Here is a 24,754-nt window from a genome sequence, read left to right as displayed (position 1 = left end):
ACTATTATTAATAATATATTATTTTTTTTATTTTCACATTTAAGTATACATGAAGTTACTATTGGACTGAATGATGTGTGTATTCCTGCGATGAGTAAAATATAAATGTATATAAAATGCGTAAATAAGAAGTATTTTATAAAGAAATATATACATACTAATATATTATAATTTTATTTGTATTGTTGGTTGATACGGTTATCTTAAGAGAAAAACGCAGCCTACAGAACATCGAAAGAAACTGAAAATTTTTTCATTGTCAAAAAACAAGTAACTGCGTTTGCGCAAAAATATTCTTTATCTTACATGTTAAAGAAGTATTTTTTTACAACAAATTGATTTAGACTAATTCACTTTTGCCTACAATATGAATTTATTAACAGAGAAATAGAGAATTATTCGACCGAATTGTGAAAACACAAACTAAACGAGAAGACTTTTATCTTCAAAAGTCGTAGCTAGATCTTAGTGTTTATGCATTCGTGTGTTAATATATGTATACATTTTACAATACGCATTAAATAGAATAAATTCCTTTATCAAAAATTTTTGTATTAACATTTAAAGAATCCATCAGAAAAAAAGCAATTATAGATATTGTTATAAACATAATTATATTGCACATAGTCCTAAACAAATATGCGTACATTTGATTTACATTTTTATATTCTATAGTTTAATGCAAGTCGAGAAAGACATGCTATGATGTCCCGAAAGAAACTGAAGTCTTTTCTATTGCTAAGAGAAAAAAGATACAACTGCGCTTGCGTAATATATTATTCTGCTTACACATTAGGAATATTACTCTCAACTACGAATTTAGATAGTTTAGTCTAATTTACATTTGCCATGCCTCATTGCTGGAAATAATATAATTGACTTCTTTACATAGTAGTTATAGACATACGTAAAAATGTGCGTCCCTTAAAATTCATAGAATTTTCAATAAAATAGTTCAACAATGTAAAGATCTTTTTTCACATAATATTGCAGTCTTTGTATAAAATGCGTGATCTTCAAGAGCACTATTACAAAATCTATCGAGTTATACTTAAGATACTTGGCTTATGGTCCTATGAACAGACATGCCTAACACGATTACACAAAATATTGTTTGTTAGCATTTTTTTGTCATTTCTTCTTGTTCAGGTATTTTGAATGATATTTATATATGCGTTACACACACACACACATATATATATATATATAGGGTGTCTCATAGGAAATGACCAAGCGATTCAAGTATGAGCGGAATAAACTAACAAGGAACGTTCGCGAAGTGTCCACCTCAGATTTAAACAAGCTTTTAATATGTTGTAGTACAGATAAAAATAAGAGACATGTATTTTTTTTTGTACGTGTCTAATCTCACTTTTAGGGGGTGAAGCATCTCTTTGAAGAAAAACGGTTTTTTTTCTTTTGAAGCGTATATTGAAACTGTAAGAGATAGAAAAAAATATGTTGCTTAAAAATTAAATGAAGAGTACTTTATAACAGTGATAAAAAAATGTTTAAAAAAATTTTTTTATATACTTTTTTGCACCACTTATCTGTTTTTTTTTCAAAATTTTTATTTCTTCTTATAAGTAAAATAAAGCTTACTTTATTACAAATTTAATGGTATGTGATAATATTATGTTACGATTTCCATTTTCCAAAAATAATTAAACACATCTCTACACTTTAAATAAAATTATTTCGCTTTTTTCGAAGCGTACCTATACCATCAAAACTATAAAAGATAGAAAAAAATGTTCTAATTGAAAAATTTTGCTTTAAAAAGAAATAAAAACTTAAAAAAAAGATAAGTGATGGGGAAAAAGTGTTACAAAATTTTAAAAAAATTGAACGTTAAATGGTTTGAAGAGTACTTTATAACAGTGATAAATAAAATTTTTTTTAACTTTTTGTACACTTTTCCTAGCCACTTACCTTTTTTTCTTGAAAAATCTTATTTTTTTATATAAGCAAAATCTTTTAATTAGAACATTTTTTCTATCTCTTAAAGTTTTGACGATATATGGTTCGAATAAAGAGAGAGAAAACTGATTTTCTTTAAAGGAGTGTTTCATCCGTTAAAAGTGAGATTGGGCACACTGAAAAAAATTTCGATCGGATTTATCCCGTTAAAAAGTAACAAACAGATATTTCCGATTATTTAGATCGGAATATCCGGAAATAAACGGATAATCTGTCGGATAGTCATTTTCCATACAGCACAAAATCTAAAATTGGAACGTAAGACGTCTTTAAGACATCTAAAAAGATGTCTTATAACCCGATTTTAGACTTTGTGCTGTATTTTTAAACAAATTATCTGTTTATTTCTGCACATTTCGATATAAATAATCGAAAATGTCCGTTTGTTACTTTTTAACAAGATAATCCGATTGTTATTTTCCGGATATTTTTCTGTATAAAAAAATACGTTCTCTTATTTTTATCTGTACTATAACATATTAAAGGCTTGTCTAAATCTGAGGCGGACACTTTGCGAACGTTCCTTGTGAGTCAAAAAATAGCATAGCATTTTGCGATTTTTACAATACTTAACAAAATTATTAATTTATAAAGTGAGCCGAATTTGTTTGGAAGTAAAAACCTATACGAGAATTGTTCGTTAAGTACATGTAAAAACAAAGAAGATTGAATTATTAAAAAAAATCTTTTTTTATTTTTTATCATAATCTCTTTTTAAGTTTATAAATTTACAAAGAAACAGTCCGAACTGTCCTTCACCGATTTTGTTGATTTTTAAATATGTTGCAGAGTATTAGGAAATATTAGACTCGTATTTTTTTTCTGCTTATCTCAAAGGAGTTGAAATACTTCTTCAAAAATAATGGATTTTTTTTGTTTTAGCGAATATTTTTGAAACTATGAGATATATGAAAAAAATGTTTTATACTAATTTTTATAGTTTTTAAAACTATAAAATTTTGTATAAAACAGTTTTTATATCTAATATTTTTTAATGTTCTACAATATATTAAAAGCTTACCAAATTCGGTTAGTTCTAACCGTTCCCTTGTTAAATCAGCAACGCTTAAAATTTTTATCCCCCATATAATATGATTTATCAAAGTCTTCAAAATAAGCAGTTGTTTCGGCGATGACTTTATCATTTCATGAAAATTTCTTCCCCGTAAATCATTTTTACATATTAGGAAACAAATAATAGTGCAAAAGTTCTAAATCTGATAAGTAGAGAAGATGCGGAAAGACTTCATAGTGTAATTTTATTGTCACCTTTATGGTTAATACTACGGCATCCATTACATGAACAGTTTTTTTACGTGTAAATGTTTGCTTAAAATATGGTGCACCTGATCATTTGAGATGCCTATTCTCTTAGTAAACTTATGCAATTCCAGTCTTCTGTCCTCCATCATCATATCAGATTTTTCTCATTTTTCCAGTTATGATTTTAATTGGCCATCTAGAACGTTCTGTATCGTTTGTGCTCATATGGCCACTTAAAAAAATTACTAAATCATTTTCTAATCGATAAAGCAGTTTTCCCGTAATGTTTATCCAGTTTGATTTATGTTTCCTATATGTTTCCTGTTGCCTTTCAAAAGATAATAGTTGGTCACAACACGAAATTCTCTTTCATCCTTTTCTCTCAAATTCAAAACTTGATCGACTCAAACAACTGCCAACAGAATAATAAGCACATTTGATTAAAACTTGATGTATGGTCTTTCAAGTGATATCGAAAACTGAGAAACTATTTGAATAGATAATTTAATTTATTGGTCAATCTTTTAGTATACAGCCATTTTACATTGCATAGCCCAAGGAAGATATTGTAGATGTAATTTGGGTACATTATCACAAATATACAGTACGAACTAATCTACAAGTACAAATGTAATACTTTCCTTCTTTCATTTATTTAGGATCCACTGAGAAAGTTTTGACAATTGTATTATAGGCACCACATCTTGACATTGCACGGGCTTATCGAACAGCCCTCATATGTGTAGAAATTATAATTACACTACATTTTTGAAATATTTAATTGTTTCTAGTTGCTGTCATTCATCACGAAGCAATATAATGTAAACCTTCTCATGAAGATTTTTTCAACTTTTTTTCCTAATCTTTTCGTTACAGTAAAATATATCAGTTTTATCATTCTAGCAGATGATGTAAGTTTAATCAGATAAATTGTTTATTTAAATATTTCGTTGCAACACTTATAAAGTAAATTCTAAATATATTGGCAAGTAAAAATAATTATTTAATAAATAGTTAAAAATATTATTTGATCAAATACAAAATGACTGGAATTTATTGAAAGATAAGTTGGAAATTGATATTATAAAAAAGTATGCCTACGACATGAGATTATTCGCAATATCTATAATGGGTAAGAATTATCAATGCGCTGTATATCTTACACGAGTCGTCGTAAATCTTATTATTTTTGTTATATAAAATGCAAGAGTTTTTTAAAGTTTCTTTCTTATATAAAAAAAAGAAATACTTTATATTTAAAATTTTTTATAAATATAATAGCAGACAGTATAAAACTTTCGTATAATTTTTCTTAAACATTGTAAATAATACTAATAATAAATGAAGTTGCCGATAGATACGACGCATGTACCGGCTTTATCTTAATATAACTTTATCCATGCCTTTCTTTTTCTTACTTAGTCGTACTAATGAAATAAAGAATAAAGGTTTAATTTTTTTTTTATTAAATTGTGTAATTTGAATTAAATTTAATATTCCTCAGTGTATTGCCAACTAATCATGTTAAGTTGTGGAATATTTGAAAATTTTCCGATGATCCTTGATATTATATTACCGTTAAATGAATCACGACCATTTCAACTCATGGCAATTACGGAATACTTTATCGACCAGGAAAAATATATTTACTATTTAATGTTACACGAGTCACTAACCGCTTACATAGGATTGCTCTCATTGTGTGGCATTGGTGTGATACTCCTAATGTTTATGATGCATGCATGTGCACTGTTTAAAATTGCAAGGTAATGCTGTTATCTTTCGTTGAGAGAAGTGGAAAGGTTTGGATGGTAAAAAATTTGATAAAATTGAATGTTATTTGTGAACAAATCTGTGAACACGTTTGTGAACACGTTTCTAACGCTTTTATATTAAAATAGTATAAAATTAATCAAAAATAAATCTCAAAAATCGAAAAAATATGAAAAATTAAGAGTGATACTGATAATTGAAGGTTACTGTGCAATTACAATACTGCGAACAATTATATTCGTCAAAGTGTTGTTTGGCAAATTCTAGACTCAAAGTAATAAAATATTTATTATTTAGGACGTGATTTATGAAAATTTAGTACACTGCATAATCGGTGGAAGAAAAAAAGTGGTTGTATTACGGCTATTTATAAAAATAATTTAAAAAAATAGTTTAGTTTAAAAGAATCACAATATTTTGTTACAAAATTATATATTTTTAATTTTCCATGATTTGGAATTCTCCTGATTTAGAATTTTCCTACGTTCAGAATCTTTAGAAATACTATTAGAAATTTCATTAAAAATATCATTTTATCTCTGTTTAAAACTAAACAACAAGTATAAAATGATATCTCTAATATTTCTAGACACCGCTCTCTAGAATGACAATCGATTTAACGAAGAAATATTTTGATATAAAAATTTTGCTTAAAAACAATATTAATAAAATTTCATGTTATTGTTTTCATTTTGTGTAACTCGAAATGTGTATAGCCGAATAAAAAGTTAAATAACAAAAAAAAATACTCGAGTGTATGTACATTTATGTGATAATACATTCAAGTTTAAGAATAATGAAGAAATATGTATAATTAAAGGTTTAAAGCGTATCTTGAAAAAGTTTAGAAATGCTCAAAATTAAAAATGTCTTATAACAATTGTCAGTTATTATGTATTGGCATATTACCATCATTGAAAAACGACGGGTTACTAAACGAATAACTCCATAAGCAATTGTTAGAATACATCCTAATAACTGAAATAATAGGGGTAGGCATCTTGTCGACAGTAGCCATAACACCCTTTTCTCCTCTAGTTATTAAAACGAATCTAAAAAGTAAATCATCGTGCGATAACTCTTTAGTTTACGGAAATATTTATTATTTTAATATATTTTTTTTAATGAAGTTGATATCTGCAGCTGTTCTTAAGCTATCACACAAAATTTGCAAACAACACAGTTGCAGTTTTGAAAAAAAATTTTCCTTAGAAAACGATACTAGCGAAGTTGAAAAGTTGTCATAAAATGACTTGTCTAGATCAGTTCTTATTATAGCCACAATCGCAAAACATTAAATTTTTTTACACAACTGGAAACGAGGGACCTTGACACGAGAAAAAAGTGACTGCGACACAAAAACAACCTGCCCTTTGAGAACTTTGTCGGTCATACACGTTTCACATGTTTGGTTCTCCTCAATTTTATAAATTTCTCACAGAAACAAACAGAGAAATATTCTTAAAGTATCACTTTACCGGAATATATAAAAATTTAAAAATCAAATTTTTCCACTCTCTGTAAGCACTTTTTTTGACTAAAATATATTTAAGTAGATTTATACAGTTATCGAATAGAGAACGCGATCGAGAAAAGTGTGTTAATGGTTCCTAGAAGAAAGTATCTCCTTTATCAGAAGATTGTATATGCGGTTGTTATGCATCAAAGAGCCATTGAGTCAGTATCTTTTTATTTTTATTCTAACATTTTCTGTATAGATCTAATTTTTATAATATTTCTTGGGGTAAGTTTTTATTTATTAAAAATAACGAACTGTAATTATTTTTATCGAATATTTAATATTAAATATGAATTTTATTGATGTATTTTATCTTAATAATATATAAAATAGCATTTACCATACATATTAACTATTTGTTATATATTTTAATATTGCACAAATTCAATGATTTTTATAATATACATAAATAGAATCTGGACATTTGCACAATTTTTCGTATTATAGAGCACCATGCAAATTTGTACGCGCGTGTAGATATTATATATGTACATTCAACAAAGAATTAGCGATTATCACATATAACTCGCATGTAATGGTGCTTTGCGCCTAACACAGTAAATCGTACTAATGTGAGTCTTGTAAAGAAAATCAGTCAGCCATTATTAAATATATGAATAGAATAGATTTATATAATAGTATAACAGTTAATGTAAATAAATGTATTATTAATTATTAACTCGTATTAATTATACGTTGATGAATAAACGATAACATATATATATTAGTTTTAATATTCAACTCTTCCTTAAGGTTTACTGACTTTGTGAATTCTGTTTTGACGACATTTTACACTACTATAATCATAATTGGTGTCTGTTCTTTAACTGTCAATCTTTTCCAAGTGAGTAACGCTTCTGCTTTCTCTAATTAATTATTAATTACTTTGTAACATAAATTTTAGATTACAATTGAGACAAAATGATTCTTATAAATTTTTGTTGCTAAAAACAAATCCACTAATAAAGTTGCTTTATCATATCACATTTTTAAGAAAATTGGACTTAAATAGAAAAATAAACTTAAAAATACTAAAAAGAGCATTTTTAAGTATTTTTAAGCCAAAATAGCTCAAAAATATAATGTGATAGACAGTTTCATTTATAAATTTATTTTCAGTAAACTAAAATTTATAAAATTTACGTTTTGTATTACTTGCATTATATATACAAAATTTACAATTATAGATTAAAAGAAAAGAAGAATGTTTCGCTTATGCTTATAATCTTCTTCATAATTCTTGGATTGAATCTATCTACAAAATTGTCAAATATAATACTAAATATGTCAAATATAAAAAAGATTATTTTTGTACAAATAAGGTGGCGGAAAATATAATGCATTATTTATATGTATTTTTTTTGTAGAATTTAATAATGCTGTTAGATTTTATTAAAATCAAAATTTTCACACATTGTTTAAACGATCATTAATCAAACAGATTATATTTGACAATTTTGACCATATGTTTATAATTGACGATCTCAGAAATCGTTATGGACACGTGAGTACTTAAATTGCGTAAGCAGATCATTTCTCTTTTTTTTTAACTATAATTATAAATTTTTATTTGCATAAAACAATTAATACTGTACGTGAATTTTATAGATTTTAAATTGCTGAAAACAAACCCGTTGCTCTATTATATTTTTTAACTATTTTGGTTCAAAAGTACTCAAAAGTTGGGCAACATTGAGTGTAATTTTCTCAAATATGTGATGTGTTATAATACAGCCATTTTGTTTGTGGATTTGTTTTCAATGACAAAGAAAATCTATGAAAATTACGCATCCAATTTATGGTCTAAATAAAGAATTTAAGTTTGTCACACATTGTTATTAATCGTTTAATAATTAATATTTTATTGTAGCTTCTACAATATATAACATACATGAATGATATTCGTATCATATGTATTTCTGTTGTATTTGTAATATATCATTTGAATTATATGTTTGTTCTTAATTATGGCGGACAAGAATTAATAAATCATGCAATACAATTCTTTCAAGCAAGGTGGGTATATTTTTGCGAGATCAGATTATTTTGTCATTAGAATGTCAGCATATTATATACATTTATTGCTTAGATTTTGTTACACAGATATTGCACATTGCATTTGTATATTTTTTTTAATACATAATTTAACGCTAATTAACGAAAATATGTTTAACCTTTTCTATCTTACAATTTTTAATTAATTTTGAAATAAATTTTGAATATTAAAAATTTACAGCTATAATAACCTATGGTATACAGCACCTTTGCATATACAAAAATTATTATTATTTATAATGCAAAGGGGAACAAGAAACTCTGTTTTTGTATGTGGCAAAATGTATGTTGGATCCTTAGAAGGATTCGCAACGGTAAAATAAACATTTTTTTAATAATATAGAAAAAGAATTAAACTTTAATATTCATATAACATACACGATAATATTAACTTTTTAGCTTACAAGTACGGCAGTATCTTACTTTACAGTGATTTATTCTACGCGATAACGAATTGAAAAAGAAAAATTGTTTTAATGTGGCTGATCTTTACAAGATTAATAACAAAATAAAGTAAAATAAATTTATTAGAATAATAAAATACATTGATTGAAAATTTTATTGAATATATTTTATACTAAATTCGTTCTTGATGTTTTAATCATTACGCTAATATATGTATAGATAACACTATAAAGAAGAAAGCGTGCTCTAATCTTTAAGACTTTAATTAAATATAAACAAATGAATATATAAGTCTGAATAGATATATTATACATATACATAGATATGTTATTTGTCGTAAAATTTACGTAAGTGACTAATGTGATATATCAAACTTATTTCAATTACTGAATAAACTATAAAATAATAAAATTCTTTTTTGAAAGTTGTATTATTCAGTAAATATCTGACTCAATCGATTGGACGTACATTTCACTAAAATGTAATTCAATAGCTTTGTTATTAATATTATTACATATGTAACAATAATAACAAAGTTATTAAATTATATTTAATCATTTTTTTACTTTATTTAATTCGAATATGATTAAGTTTTTTGAAAATAATTTGTAATCTATATTTAATTAAAATGATAAAAATGTGCGTTATTAAATCTTGTCAAACATTAAAGTGAATTCATCACTTTGTCAATCGTTCAACGTTAAAGTTCAGTGGTAGTTGAAAAGAGATTTATAGATCATTCAATACGTCGTAGAATGTATTCGTTAGGGCGCATGTGCTTAAAAAAATAAAGAAGGTGAAAATACAAAACAATATTATCTTATATTTTCTTCTTATTTTTTATTTTTTATAGAATTTAAGAAAGGTAGCTTTCTTTATACATAATTTTTCTTACAAAGTAATTTTATTATATACCGTAAGAAAACGCACGGGTGTTAAATATTCATCACAAAAATACCCTCTATTTTCCATTTTGTCATAATTTAAAAGAAAAAAAATAATGAGAGAGAGAGATCTATAAACGAGTATACTTAATATGTGCTTCAAAACTATAATGTTTAGTATCAGTATTAAAAACATATTAGAACTAGTATTATAAATAAAGTCAATATTAAAATATTTATTTATTTTACAGCATTATGTATATATTTTTATTATAATTTTTTTTCTAATGTTATATTTCAAATTGTTTTTAGTTATCAGTTTTTATTACAATAAAATGTAATGTGACTCTTTTCATTAATATTGTGTCGCATGTTTTCCCTTTTATAATAGTTACAATAAAGTACTTTGTTTTTATCTTGAAATTAGAATTTGTAAGTTACATCTAAGTTTGTTTGTACAAACAATTTCAAATTTGTAAACTACTTATATTTAGCAAAAGTTAATTAAATCAATAAATGTTTAAATAACAGGTACAATATTTGCATTATCTTATCCGAGAGGATTGGAAAATAATGCGAAATAAATTAGAAAGCGAGATTATAGTGCAACATGCTCATTATTATCAAACTTACATTATTTTTCTATTCTGTACGTAAGAAAGTATTACTTTATTAATTTCACTTATATATCATAACTTATTATAAAAATAACAATGTCTTTAAAGTTAATAATGTATAAATAATATTTTTAATAAATGTCTAGTATTATTTATTTTATCTTTAATCTGGAACATTCAAGAAAAGAACTTCTGTTGTTCTATTTATGTAAAATTAAAATACACATTTTATTAATATTATTTCATGACAAATGCATGCTAATAAATATTTAAAAAATAAATCTACTTTATTAATATTAAATATAAAGTACTTTTTGTTTATGAAAATAAAATACTTCATAAAATATTGTTAAAAGAAGTGCACACAATAATAATTATGCATAATAATTATGCAATTAGTTATTGCGTGTAAAATAAAAATCTGTTATTTATACATCTTTCAGTGTTCGTCGATTGTCTACTACTTGCTTTAGTCATTATCCAGTTTCTTTCAAATATTCTTGACGTTGTTTTTTCTTTGGACAAACTACGACTACGTAAACTTATTATTATTACAATGAAATATTTTGTTTTTCAAGATAACTATTTTTTCACTAAAATACTAAATTTACGGTATGTTTCGATAATAAATACTAAATTTCATAAAAAATAGTAGATTATTTATTTAGACTTAATATTCAAATAGTAAGGATTTATCTGTTTTCCATGAAATTAATTTTTTGATCTTTACAAAATAATTTTTTACATGAAATAAGACTTTTATCACATTTTTAGATATGATATATTATGGTATTTAATGCTTGTATTGTCGCATAAACTAATTTTATTTTTTTTTGCAAAGAGCTGGCAAAAATTTTTACCTCACGGTTGGCTTCATATTTTTGGCGAAGCTGAAAACTTTTGTCGTGGTAAGAAATACAAAGAAGGAAAAAATAACAAAATCTTACTAAAATAAGTAATAGAATTATATTTTTTTTTAGTTTCTGCGATGTCCTACGCCGCTGTTATGTACAATCGCATGAGTTGATATATCTTTTTATTCGTACAGTTAATTATGCACGATTTAATTGCTTCATGTTCATAAAGAATAAGAACCAATGAATCATGTGTGAGCATATCGTGAATGTTATTAAAAATGCAAATTCATTAAACATTTTTGTTAAATACGACTATTCTCTGCCTAATGATAAAGTAATAATAAATAATGAGAATAAAAGTAAATTTTTATCTTTCCATAAAAATATAAAAATAATAGTATGAAAAAAACTTTGCAAATATTTGCAAAGATTACTAAATTGTTACATAATTCCGTCAAAAAAATAAATTATGAGTTATTAAATTCTCGTAATTTTTAAATATGTATACTTTATATAATTTCTAATTGTATATAATAAGATGCGTAAAATAATTAAATTATATAATAATTAAAATATTGTCTTGATGTAAATTAGTTAGGTTGATACTTATAAAACATTGTTCTTTTATACTGTCATCAGAAAGGCCTTGGACATTTATCTGATTTAGTAACGTTGAGCACATGGTGTAAAAATACATCATGGTTGAGCGTACAAAATGTTCATAAACATTGTTTTTTTTGTGTATTTGTGAATTGTCATTTTTATGCTTTTAAGTTCATCATTTATTATTCATGGAAAAGATATACATATACATATATAGAGTTATACATATGTATAGATGATCACTTGAGATTGGGATTAATAATAAATGTGGTTGTGGTACAAATTTATTAAAAAGAAATTTTTTGTATCTAATTTTAGATTAATAGCATGTGTTTTTAAATTAACTGTTTTTCATTTATTTATGCTAATCCACTTATTCTGTATCTTTCTTCAGTTCTAAGAATTGAAAAAAGATAAAGAGAAAATTGAAATTGAGATCAAAGTTAATCTACATTGATGGAAATGAGCATTAGTCGACTTGACGGTTTGTGAAAAATAGCTCACGACAATTTTGCCGTGCCACGGACGTGACATGTGACATAATGAAAGAAAAGCTCATCGAATACTTTGTATTCCGTACGTGTAAGAGGAAATTTTAAAATATTTATTATATATACTTTAAAATATTTATTCCAGCTTTGCAATATATAATAGTCTTACAAATATTTCGTAATATTGTTATGAGGTAGCCATAATTATTCAGCACTATTATTAATAATATATTATTTCTTTATTTTTACAGGTAAGTATACATGAAGTTACTATTGGACTGAATGATGCGTATTTCTGCGGTGAGTAAAATATGAATGTATATAAAATGCGTAAACAAAAAGTAATTTCATAAAAATTATATATATATAGATATATATATATATATATAGATATATATATATATATTACAGTCAATTTGATTAAATTAGATATTACACATAATAACTGTGTAATATTAAAGTATTCTTCTTGTGAACACTATTTAACGAGTCTACGAAAATAGACAATTTTATTGCGGATGTAATTGTGGGCTAGGTAATTTTTATAGATTTTTGCGTATTGAACACGAATCCATTGTCGGAATTTGGCTATCGCGTTACAATTTTGAGAAAATGATATTAAAGTAGTAAAAAAACTACGATTTTTTTTAAGGTTTTTATGGTATTACAGGACCTACAGTAAAATGTTTTTCTAAATTCCATTTACGCCACGTGACAGTATAAATTTTTAACTTTAAAATCTTTTGTTTCATTTTGCTAAAATCTTTCGCTTCTTAGGTATAGTTGGAAAAAGATGTGTTAGTTGTGCGCGTGTATCACTAATATAATTGTTCGGTACGATGTCTCTTCAATGAGTGCAAATTCAATGCAAATAGTTATTTCAGATATATTTGTGAATACTAAATATGAAAACATTAATAGAATTTAGCTATCACATCACAAAAAAATGGTATCAAGCAAACAGAATAATTACAATGTTCTAACGTGTTGCTTTGTTACATAATATATATCTTGACTGTAAATGTTCTTTATTATAAACGTACATTAATTGTTTATTAAAAATAAAGAATATAAAATAGAGAGATATTTGACCGTTACTGTAACAATACAAATTAAGCAAGAATGCCTTCGTAGCTAGATTTAAAGAATATAAAAATACAAACCAATATAATCTCGACTAAATTCAGAAGGAATTCCGTAATAATTTAAATAATTAAACAAAGCATAAAATTATGTAAAAAATTTAATGAAGCATAAACATTTTTTAAAAATATACATATATTTTATAAACATTTTGAAATTTTGTTACGTGTATATATATCGACGTTATTAGTATTTATTAGACTCTTTAAATAAATAATTTTTATATAAAATTTGTTTTTTTTAATAAAAATTTTATACTTTCTTTAATCAAATATAGTAGAGTGTTGCCTTTGACTTCTGATTCGTAATGCACTATATAATTTGATGCAAGACAAGAAAGATATTCTATGACGTCTCTAAAGAAACTGAGACCTTTCCCATTGCTAAGAAATAAAAGTTGTGACTGCGTTTGCGCAAGAACATTATTCAAATTATGTTTAAAGACTATCAGCCTGAATTGCAAATTGAGGCAATTCAGACTAATTTTCGTTTCTATATATCATGAAATATATTGCAATGTTAAAATAGCACAACCATTTTTTTATGTCTGCTCTTATATTGATCGTTTAAAATACGCAAAATATTAAGAGAAATACCGACAATGTTTATTGCTCAGTTGTATCGTAGTTCTTGTGTGAAATGTATGTAATCGTGGAACGTTATTACAAAGTTAATCGAGTAGTTCTTAAGGCGCTTGGACTATGGCCCTCTCAGCAATCTTATTTCACGCAAATACTTCAAATTCTATATGCTAGTATTCTTTTGACTTTTATTCTTGTTCAGGTATACCAAATCTAAAATTGTGATGTTAGGATAAAATAGCAATATTTCCTAAAAATACATACATTAATAGATACTTTCTTTCATTAGTCGTTTTTTTATTTAGTAAATACTGTAATATCATTATCTATATTTTTGTAATATAAATTATCTTTTAACCAAATTCTTCAAATAACTTAATTTTGGCTTTTACCAGGTAATACAATTTGTTTTCAACATGTTAAATATTTATATAGAAATAATTTGCAATTAATAATACCCTACATTTCTAGTTGCTGGTATTTATTACAAGGCAATATAATACGGATCTTCTTTTTAAGATTCTCTCTTGCGTCTGTCCTTGTCTTTTTGCTACTATAAAATATTTTCTTTTTATTATTGAGACAAAAAATGTAAGTCCAATATGACGAGCCGATTAATTGAACATTTGTACATAAATTAACATTTTATAAAGTAAAGTGTATTCTAAACGTTAATAAAGAAAAATGAAACAAATAGTTCAAGAAGCTACTGGAGCAAATTCAAGATGATTGGAATTCGTTGAAGGATAAATTTGAAATTAATATTATAGAAGGATATGCTTGCAAGATGAAATTTTACACAACAAGTTCGGTCGGTAAGAGAGAATTTTTAGTGATATATTCTATATAACCTACGTTCTATATAAATGTGCATAAAATATATTTAATTATTCTTTTTATATTAATTTTTTTACTAATGAGATAAACAATTTTTCGACACATTTTGACGTTTTTTCGTAATAATTTACATTTCTCAGCGTCGTGTTATATTGGCATATTATTACTCGGAATATTACAACATCTGCCATTGATCCTTGACATTATGTTACCATTGAACGAATCGCGGCCCTATCAGCTTATTGTGATCACTGAATACTTTGTCAATCAAGATAAATATATTCACGTTATGATGTTACATGAGTTTTTAGTCATCTTTGTAGGATCATTTATAATAATTGGCACTGGTTCGATACTTGTAATATATATAATACATATATGTGCACTGCTTAAAATTGCCAGGTAATATGAAGTATTCTTGTTATTCTCGTTGGCTACTCCTTGTTTAAAAAATCCGATAGAATTAAATAAGAAAAAATCTGTGTAATCCTGTCGTGTTTTTGATTAGTATGTATCAGATATGTTATCTTTTTTTATATTATTTAATATATCATTTACTTAATTATAATTAATGTCTGGCGTGTTAATGTGTTTTGTTGAAATTGATATTATCCTATTATGCTTTTAATTTATGTATAGATGTATTATGCAATATTTTAATTTTAGATGTTGTGTTTTTTATATATAAATAATAGATATTTCTTACACATTTACATACAAATTGTATAGAAAAACGTCCAGATTAGTATTAAATTACTTGATTAAGATACTTTTAAGAAGCAGTATATAGAAATAGATAATTTCTTTATAGTAGCTCCAATGTGAGTTTGATTGAAACGATAACTATAAAATTTCAATAAAATTGAAATAGATTTTTTATTTTTTATCGGTTTTTTTAAACAGGGCTTGTTTTAATCGTAAAATATATTAATAAATTTATATAGCTATCGGATAGAAAATGCTATCGAGAAGAATATATTAGAAATTCCTAGTCCTACAAGAGAGTATCTCCTCCACCGGAAGATTGTACATGCGATTGTTATACATCGAAGAGCTATCGAGTTAGTATTTTTATATTTTTATTATAAAACTTTCTGAAAAATACTGTATTAAATATATAAAATATCTCTGTAAATATATACGGAGATATTTTTTTATCTATTATTTCAGCTATTAAAGTTACATAAGGTACCTCAGATAAATAAGGTCTAATTTATTTTATTTTGAAATGCACTTATTCCAAAAGGTCTTTATCAAAACACTATACGTGTTTGTTACTTTTTATACTTGGGAAGTTGAATAATTTTGTAATATGTTATAATATATATAATAAAATTTGTAAATTTTTATAAAAATGATTTATATGTCTACTTCATTTTTCTTGCATTGAACGCATTGCTGCCGGTTCCAATTTCCCAGCACTTTTTTACGAACTTTTTATAACACTTCTTTTAAACATATTTTATTATTCAAAGCATGCTTTTAAGTGATAAATTTAAAAGTGGGCCTTATTCGGCTCAGGTACTTTAATTATAAGGTTACCACATGCTTAATAATCACAATGCTTGTCGATATATCTTTGCGTTACATGCAAATCATAAATTGGTAAATATTTTAAATTAATCAATATTAAAAAGTTAAAGCTACGTTAAATATTTGTAATTAATTTCATCGAATAACTGACTATTTGACAATATTAAATGTCTGATTAAAATATTTTGATATATTCTTTGTGTGGAGTGTTTATAAACATGTGTTAAAACTGTATGCAATATTTAGATTGATAATTTGGCTGCGTTTGCTTTGGCACTCACAGCGCTTGTAAGCATCATTTGTCCTTTAATATTTGAATAAGTAGGATAACATGACGTTTTGAAGCGCTATAAGTGCCAAAACAAACGCAGTCATTGTAATATCACACTAAAAATAAAGTATCATTTCTAATTGGTCGAAAAATAGGTGAAATTTAAATGTAATTTTTAAAAAAATTTGAGATTATATACACCAAAAAAGAAGATTTTTTTATAACTTTGCTTTGAAAGATTTAAAAAGCATTGCAATTTTCTCTTTAAAATACGTGCATAATTTCATTGTCAAAGTTGAAAATTTTTTATCAATATTTTGTGGTTGACATTGAAATGATGTCATCTAGACAAGTTCGTTGAGAAAAGATCTTAACATTATTTGATATCTAAAACTTCAAGCTTTAAAATGCTTCTAAAAACATCGCTCTATAATCATTTTTCATCAAAAAATTACATATAATACATTGGAATTTCACCAAATCTTTGACGTATTTTAAGTATTGTTTCAATTTTGTTGCATTGTAGTTCCAGCTTAATATTTAACTTCTCATTAAAGGTTTAATGAATTTTTAACATCCATTTGTCTGCTACCATTTGCTACTTTGATTGTAGTTGGTGTTAGTTCTTTAACTTTCAATTTATTTCTAGTAAGTGACGTTGTTCTCTATTTTATTTTATTTTAAATTATTTTTTAAGTATTAATTTGTTATAGTTTATTCATCTAATAACAGCAAATAAAAACATTATGGCATGTGTGACCGCTACATCAATAATTTTTCATTTAATTTATTTATTTGTCGCTAATTACTGCGGACAAGCAGTAATCAATCATGCAATAAATTGGTTCGAAGCCATGTGAGTATTTATATAAATTTTTAGGCGTTTTTATATAAATTGTAACTAGTTGCACAGTTTATTCTCTAAATTGGGTTTAAACCGAAGTTATTTTGATACTTTGCAAGTAATTAAACATGTAAATAATTCAGCACTAATTTAAAAAATACGTCTTCGATTTTATATTAATTTATAGCTATTTATATTAATTTATATCTACTATATAAATAAATCTACTTCCAAAAATTGCAGTTATAATGGGTTATGGTATGCAGCCCCATCTTCTACGCAGAAACTAATATTATTTATAATGCAAAGAGGAAGAATATACCTAACTATATCGTGTTACAGCGTATTCGTTGCATCCTTAGAAGGTTTCGCTACGGTAAAATTAAAATTTCTTTAACAATAGGAAAGAATTACTGTTCGTGTAATGTATAGAGTAATATCCATTTTCTAGCTCACGAGTACGGCAGTATCCTACTTCACAGTGATTTATTCCACGCAAAAATAATGAGCCAACAAGAAAATTTAATTTCCAATTGGTTAGATTTTTTTATCAAATTAATATAATTGTGTAAGGCACATATAGATAGAAAATATACGTTGAATACATAATACTTACAATAAGTAAATGTATTCTCTTTTATCCTTAACATTTTAAACTCAACATTAAAATATAACAACATTAAAATATAAATCAATAAAAAAAATTTAAATATGATTTAGTACAGCAAGTGAAATGATGGTAAATGAAAAAAAATTTAAATTGCTTGTTGTCAATATCAGTGCTATTTATTTTAATCATGAAAGTAAATTATTATAATTTTTATTTAATATAGACTACAGTAACTGTTACAATTTCTGATCAGTAACTATTGTTTATAATATTTTTAAATGATATTTTTAGAAAATATATGGTATAATGTGTTTATATATAACATATTTGATATAACACATTTAATAAATAGAAATATAATTCAACGTTTTTTTAACTAATTATATTATTTTTTATTTTTTCATCAATTATATATTTATTTTACTTTTCTTTATATCAATTTGAGTTGATCGAAATCATTGAGAAAAGCCTACAATTTGTTTTCCAACTAATTCACTATAGACAGCGTTTAATAAAATACTAAAATTTATTAAATTTAGAATAATAAAACAACAAGGTATATAATCGACAAGTACCTACGTGTCGTATTCGACGGTTGAAAGGAGACTGATGGTCGTTCGATATTATGAAAAATATACGCTCTACTGCGCATGTGTATCAAAATTATGGACGTTGACAGTATATAATATTATTATCTTACATTGAGAACAAAAGAAAAGTCTAGTAGCAATTTAAATTATTTACGTTTCTTTTCTAGCTTTTTTTTTAGACAAGAAACACTAATATAATTGTAATTTCTTCGTTGAAATAATTTCAGTACATATCACATGTCTTTCCACAATTACGGCCTGTACCAGTTATATAATAAAAGTATGTTGAACTATTTATTTTATTTCTCAGATAATTTAAAGGAAAAGAAAAATAGCGTGATGTTAAGCAAACATTGTATGATATTAATACATTCATTGATATCACCAATATCTCGCTGTTCACTTGCAGTTTGTCTTTCATCTAGCCTCATGTATCTAGTCGAGGAACATTATTATACAATCAATAAAACTGTTTTAAAGGGATTAGGTATCTGGCCTCATGATAAATCGCGATTGGCATTTTTGCGGCGGATGCTGTTTCTTACTTTAGCTGTAACATACATTGCTTTACAGGTAATTGTTTACATGTGTATCCATAGTAAATGTCGTTACACGTAATTTAATTAAAATTAATCTTCTAACATTTGCAAAACTTATTCATATAATTTTAATAATTTTTTGAAACAGATAAAAAAACCTAATAGAAAAATAAGCATGAAGAGTATTTAAAAATATTTTGTAACACAAAAATAAAGTTATAACGTATCAAAATTTAAATCTGGGCATTATGCAACGATAACGTAATACATTTTTATTATATTACTGACACAATAATTATATTTTTTTTTTTAGTTGGCAGTCTTTATTACATCAAAATACAATATGAACCTCTTTGTTAAAACTATGTCGCTCGCTTTTCCTAGTATATTATTTACGTTAAAGTATATCACTTTTATGTTTAGAACAAAAACTGTGAGTTGCTTCTAAATCTTGTATAAACCTAACCTAACAATTATAGATTTTATTTGTAGAAATATATCTAATAAATATTAGTTAAATCACACAATGAACATTTAATTGTAGATGAAAAACTTGCATCATCGTATGCGAGAAGACTGGAAGTTAATGCAAAATAAAATTGAACATGATATCATAAAGAAATGTGCTCACGACTGTCAAAATTATATCATCTTTATATCCCGTAAGAAAACGTTGATTTGTTAATTTTGTTTCATATCTAATGCGTCATAAAAATAATATCTATCAATGATAATGTTTAAAATACATTTATCTTTATTCTATATTTAACCTATAATATCTATAAACAAAAATAAATTTATAGAAAGAGTATAGTAACTTCTTTATACATTATTTCTTTTGTGAAATTAAGAAACATAATCATGGTGCATTTATAAAAGAATATCGTATGTCTTACAGAGTCCATTGCTGTTTTAATAATCATTCTAGTCATCATACAATTTTTGCCAGTTACTCTTGACTTTATTTGGCCATTGGACGAACCTAGGTCACACAAACCTATTATTACGGTGGAATACTTTATCTTTCAAGATGATCATTTCTATATTGCAACATTTCATCAAACTATTATTGTTGCATTATTTACGGCAATAATGATAGCCACGGGAACGACATTGTTGTTATTTGCGCTTCATTCTTTTGGAATGTTTAAAATTGCCAGGTAGTAATCGATTCATACTGATAATAAATATATGAATTACGAATTAAATTACTTACAGTCATCGAATAAAACATTCCATTGATAATTATGTCATACGTATGCCAAATTGTGAAATGGAACGCACAATTTACAAAAGGATTATCCATGTTATAATTGCACACCGTAGAGCTATGGAGTTAGTATATTATATTTCTATTGTTTTTGTAAAATTTATTACAGTTTCTTTTCAAGGACCTACATATGTTCTCAACTTTAAAAAAACCAATTTGTTTCTGTTTTTTGAAAATTATTCTTTATACTTTTAAGAATATGGGACAAAAGTTCGGCATTATACCGCCGATGAAAAAAATTTTTTTTGATGGGCTTTGAAACAACGCCGAAGAAACATGTTTAAACTTTGATTAAAAATAACCAAAAAATATTTTTTATTTTTTATACAACAATAAATAATAATTTTTTTCTGAATATTAAATTTATTTTATTTTCTTTGTAAAAAATTTACAAAAACCAATAATTACTTGGCATTAAGTACACATATGTAGATCCTTGAAGCACACGTCTTTATTATTATGACCAGTAACTTGATTTTATTTGATTTTTGATAATAACAAAAGTATTAAAGATTAAAATAGAATATGTGCAATTTAAGTTTTAATTTAATATTTCAAGGATATTTAAATCTTTTTTTCTTTAATAATGTTATTTTTTAAGTTTAACAATAAAAACATAAATTTACCAAAATTCTTTAAAAATATTATTTATTATATTATATCATGCACATTTATTGCACAAAGTTCCTTTATATTTAATTTTTCCTTATATTTAAAGGTTTTCTAACATTTTGGTGTCAGCTTTGAATGTGCCATATTGCACTATTGTTATTATTGGTGTGTTTTCATTGAGCATCAATTTATTCAGAGTAAATATTTTAATCTTATAATTACTAATTATAATTTATACAATTATGTTATAGATGTGAATTTATTATAGTGATATCATTCAGTTTATAATTTATTTTAAAAATTATTGATTTTTAATCGAACAGTTTGTTCAAGCGGTAACAATATCAATGGACATAGAAGACATATTAGTATCTTTTTCTGCAGTTTTTGGTCATCTAGTTTATATGTTTATAGCAATTTATGTTGGACAAAAGGCTACTGATCACAATGATGAACTTTTTAGATTAACGTAAGTATTGATAATTACTTTTGTTCAATTGAAATCTACGTGTAATACACAAAAATTAAAACTATATTTCAATAGTAGGAGTTTCATAAACATTTAAATCTTAGACGGTAAAATGTTCTGATTGTTATTTTATACAGGATGTCAAGTAAAGTTCGTTTAAGCTCTCTTGGGCGGATAAAGTAAGTCAAATTGAGAGCAAAAGTTCTTTACTAATTTTTAAAGAAGACCTTTACTCTCTATTGCGAATTTTGAAAAATAGTAAAGGACTTTTCTTCTCAGTTTGACTTACTCAGTTTGACAATCCACGAGAACGTAGGTGAACTTTACTTGATACCCTGTAGATAAAAGTCTTTTTATTAGGACTTAATTCTTTTATTCCCATATTGCATGAAATAATTATATACAATTTAACTATATAACTTTGAACTAACTTTTCATAAAAATTATTCTCCAAATAAATTTTTTTGTATATTTTTAAGTTATATTCATAAGCTACATCTTCTTTATCCCCCATTATTAGATATGATACATCATGGTATTTAATACCTGTCACATCACAAAAACTGATTTTATTCTTAATAACAAGAACTGGTAAAGAATTTTATTACACACTTGGCTACATATTTGTGGCAAAAATAGAAAACTTTGCCATGGTAAGCAACACTAAAAATAACAACAAAATACACTTTTTTAAAAATCTATACACTAGTTATGTTTTCAGCTCTTAAATACTGCGCTGTCCTACGTTGCCGTGATGTATTCTATCCAATAAAAATAAAAAAGACGCATCAATAATGCAATCAGTAAATTAATCATTTTATTTTTTTTGTGGATACACATGAAAACATAAAGAAGCGCATTACGCTTTTTTATATGATATTAATTATCTATATTTTTGTAAGAAGAACTTCACTTTTTATGTTTTATCTCCGTAATATAACCGTACATAGCACAAGGTCTTTTTTTTAATATATGTAAATTATTATATTAATAGAGGAAAGACGGTGCAGGTCGTGAGATACGTGGGGTGGTGAGATATCATGATATTTCGTATTATTCGCGATGAATTCTAAAAGCAACCATTAAAATTATTTTATTACAGTATATTTAGACATTATAGGATAGTTATTGATCATTAGTGTTTATTACGTTTTTATAAAAGCAATTTTAGTTTTGTAGATGATTTTTAGATATATACTTTCTACATAATTTTAAAAAGTATATTAAATATTGATTATTTTAACTTAAGTCTAGCTTGAAAACCTTGACTGTGGCTTTCAAATAATGTAATTGAATTTAATGTGTGCGATAATGTGTGCATGAATTTGGCGTATAAAGTTATATCATGTAGTAAGAGAAGTCGTAAGATAGTTGTGAGCCATTTGCATTACGAGCGTAAGAATTGTGGCGCATTAATATTTATTAAATTATTTTAAAGAAATAAAATGGTATTCCATCACCCCTTTTTTTTCTTTACAAATTACACTGGTCAACAATAAAAATATCAAAACAGCTAATTTTATTAATTGTGAGGTGCTGATAACGAATAAAATTTGAATTTTAATTCTAATTTTCATGATACACAATAGTTTCCATGATAAACAAATACATACCAATACATTGGTCAACAATTATCTCATAAAAAATTTGTATCTTTATTTAATTTTTCCATTTATATGTATATGTGTAAATAGATCATATACGAAAAACGCTACTTATTTTTAACGTAAAAAATATGGATTATATTAAAAACATTTATATATCACTGTTTCGAATTATTATATCTCATATACATACATTTAAATCATTTATTATTACCAATATAATTATAAAGAAATGCATATTATAAAAAAATATTTTAAAAGTGTTGTACCTATCTCAAAAATGAAAAATAATACTGAAACAAATTGAAATGCATTTTAAAGCTCAATATTGATACCTTTGCGTAATATCAAGAAATTTTAGGAAAAAAATTTATGTTATAAAATATGTTACATTATGTTACATTATAAAATATGTTACATTATAAAAATCTTCAAAACCGTCATTTTTTATACTTTTTAGCGTTTTTTTTTAAACTAAGTAATAACCAAATTTAAACAACAGATTCATACTTATTGTCATTAGACAAGATGCATCAGAAATGATTATTCACATACTCATGATACAAAAAAAATTGTTGACTAGTGTTAATTATACACTAACACCATTCATTCTACTAACAAATTATTGTAATTTATGTTTGAAACTCTTTATTCAAAATTGTATGTAAACTACTATCAATGTAACAATGATAATTAAATGTACTGTTTGATGTGAAAGTAATGTGTTCTAAAAGAAATTCTGCATAAAAATATTTTCTTTCTGACTTTTTCTTGTTAATTAACATACGTTAAATTAATAATTATTAATAGTGTATAGTATTGCATTTTATTTAATATATTATTGTTCGCAATTTTTGCGCTATTATCGCGTTTTTACATTTGAAAGAACAGGAAGAGTTTTAATTTTGTCTCCTTAAAGCTCTCGTTTTCTCATACATACAAAAATATTACAGCCGGTTGAAGAAAATAATTTGCCTGCAAACCAAAATGATTAAATTACAAAAATTAATTTATTTACGAAAATAATATAATTGATTACCGATGAGTATAATTTTTTTTATATTTTTGTTAATACCAATAACATAGTTACTAATAACAAAAAATGATTTTTTTAACGCCAGAATAAGACTAAAGTCTTATATCACTTTACAATTTCTGCATAGTTAACGAGTTATTAATTTATAAAAACAACCGAATTTACCCGACCTATCGCCAAATATAAGCGCGTAACGAGATATGACCTAGTGATAATCGTTGCTAGTTATGTTGGGAAATGTTTTCTCTTTACGATTACATTCTGTCATCTGATGTTTGATTCTTCTGAGTCTTTATTGTGTGTTTTATGTGCCTAATATTTCTTTCGCTTTTCTGACAAGTTTTGTATCATTTGTAACAATACGACTA

At 25.2% G+C, this 24,754-nt stretch overlaps 5 protein-coding genes across 10 annotated transcripts in view; 4 read left to right on the top strand and 1 right to left on the bottom strand.

Moving 5' to 3' along the window:
• LOC120359144 overlaps nucleotides 1-24,754 on the bottom strand; it is a 325,906-nt gene that overhangs the window by 99,783 nt on the left and 201,369 nt on the right. The window lies entirely within an intron of this gene.
• Nucleotides 1-24,754, top strand: part of LOC105195935 (mannosyl-oligosaccharide 1,2-alpha-mannosidase IA) — a 693,708-nt gene that overhangs the window by 477,403 nt on the left and 191,551 nt on the right. The window lies entirely within an intron of this gene.
• Nucleotides 315-9,408, top strand: LOC120359113. Its single transcript, XM_039455495.1, has 9 exons — nucleotides 315-1,149; nucleotides 4,035-4,154; nucleotides 4,258-4,375; nucleotides 4,748-5,009; nucleotides 6,583-6,693; nucleotides 7,289-7,379; nucleotides 8,406-8,551; nucleotides 8,772-8,904; nucleotides 8,990-9,408. The coding sequence occupies exons 1-9, from the start codon at nucleotides 1,006-1,008 to the stop codon at nucleotides 9,038-9,040; spliced, it is 1,176 nt and encodes a 391-aa protein (XP_039311429.1). The 5' UTR covers nucleotides 315-1,005; the 3' UTR covers nucleotides 9,041-9,408.
• Nucleotides 12,833-18,631, top strand: LOC105197962. Its single transcript, XM_039455703.1, has 9 exons — nucleotides 12,833-14,373; nucleotides 14,643-14,762; nucleotides 14,869-14,986; nucleotides 15,149-15,410; nucleotides 15,953-16,069; nucleotides 17,370-17,460; nucleotides 17,526-17,668; nucleotides 17,900-18,032; nucleotides 18,108-18,631. The coding sequence occupies exons 1-9, from the start codon at nucleotides 14,230-14,232 to the stop codon at nucleotides 18,159-18,161; spliced, it is 1,182 nt and encodes a 393-aa protein (XP_039311637.1). The 5' UTR covers nucleotides 12,833-14,229; the 3' UTR covers nucleotides 18,162-18,631.
• On the top strand, nucleotides 19,062-24,067 carry LOC113003297 (odorant receptor 9a). 4 transcript variants are annotated; one of them, XM_039455248.1, is made up of 9 exons: nucleotides 19,062-19,429; nucleotides 19,709-19,828; nucleotides 19,940-20,057; nucleotides 20,294-20,555; nucleotides 20,614-20,730; nucleotides 21,384-21,474; nucleotides 21,601-21,746; nucleotides 22,267-22,399; nucleotides 22,468-24,067. In XM_039455248.1, the coding sequence occupies exons 1-9, from the start codon at nucleotides 19,094-19,096 to the stop codon at nucleotides 22,516-22,518; spliced, it is 1,374 nt and encodes a 457-aa protein (XP_039311182.1). In that variant the 5' UTR covers nucleotides 19,062-19,093; the 3' UTR covers nucleotides 22,519-24,067. The 4 variants fall into 4 exon arrangements, with proteins under 4 accessions (XP_039311182.1, XP_025988013.2, XP_039311186.1 ...); XM_026132228.2 differs by having other exon boundaries at nucleotides 22,267-24,067; XM_039455252.1 differs by lacking the exon at nucleotides 19,709-19,828 and having other exon boundaries at nucleotides 22,267-24,067.

The sequence above is a fragment of the Solenopsis invicta genome, chromosome 1, assembly GCF_016802725.1.
Source record: "Solenopsis invicta isolate M01_SB chromosome 1, UNIL_Sinv_3.0, whole genome shotgun sequence".
NCBI classification, from domain to species: Eukaryota; Metazoa; Arthropoda; class Insecta; order Hymenoptera; family Formicidae; genus Solenopsis; species Solenopsis invicta.
This window is presented reverse-complemented; position numbering and strand designations above follow the sequence as displayed.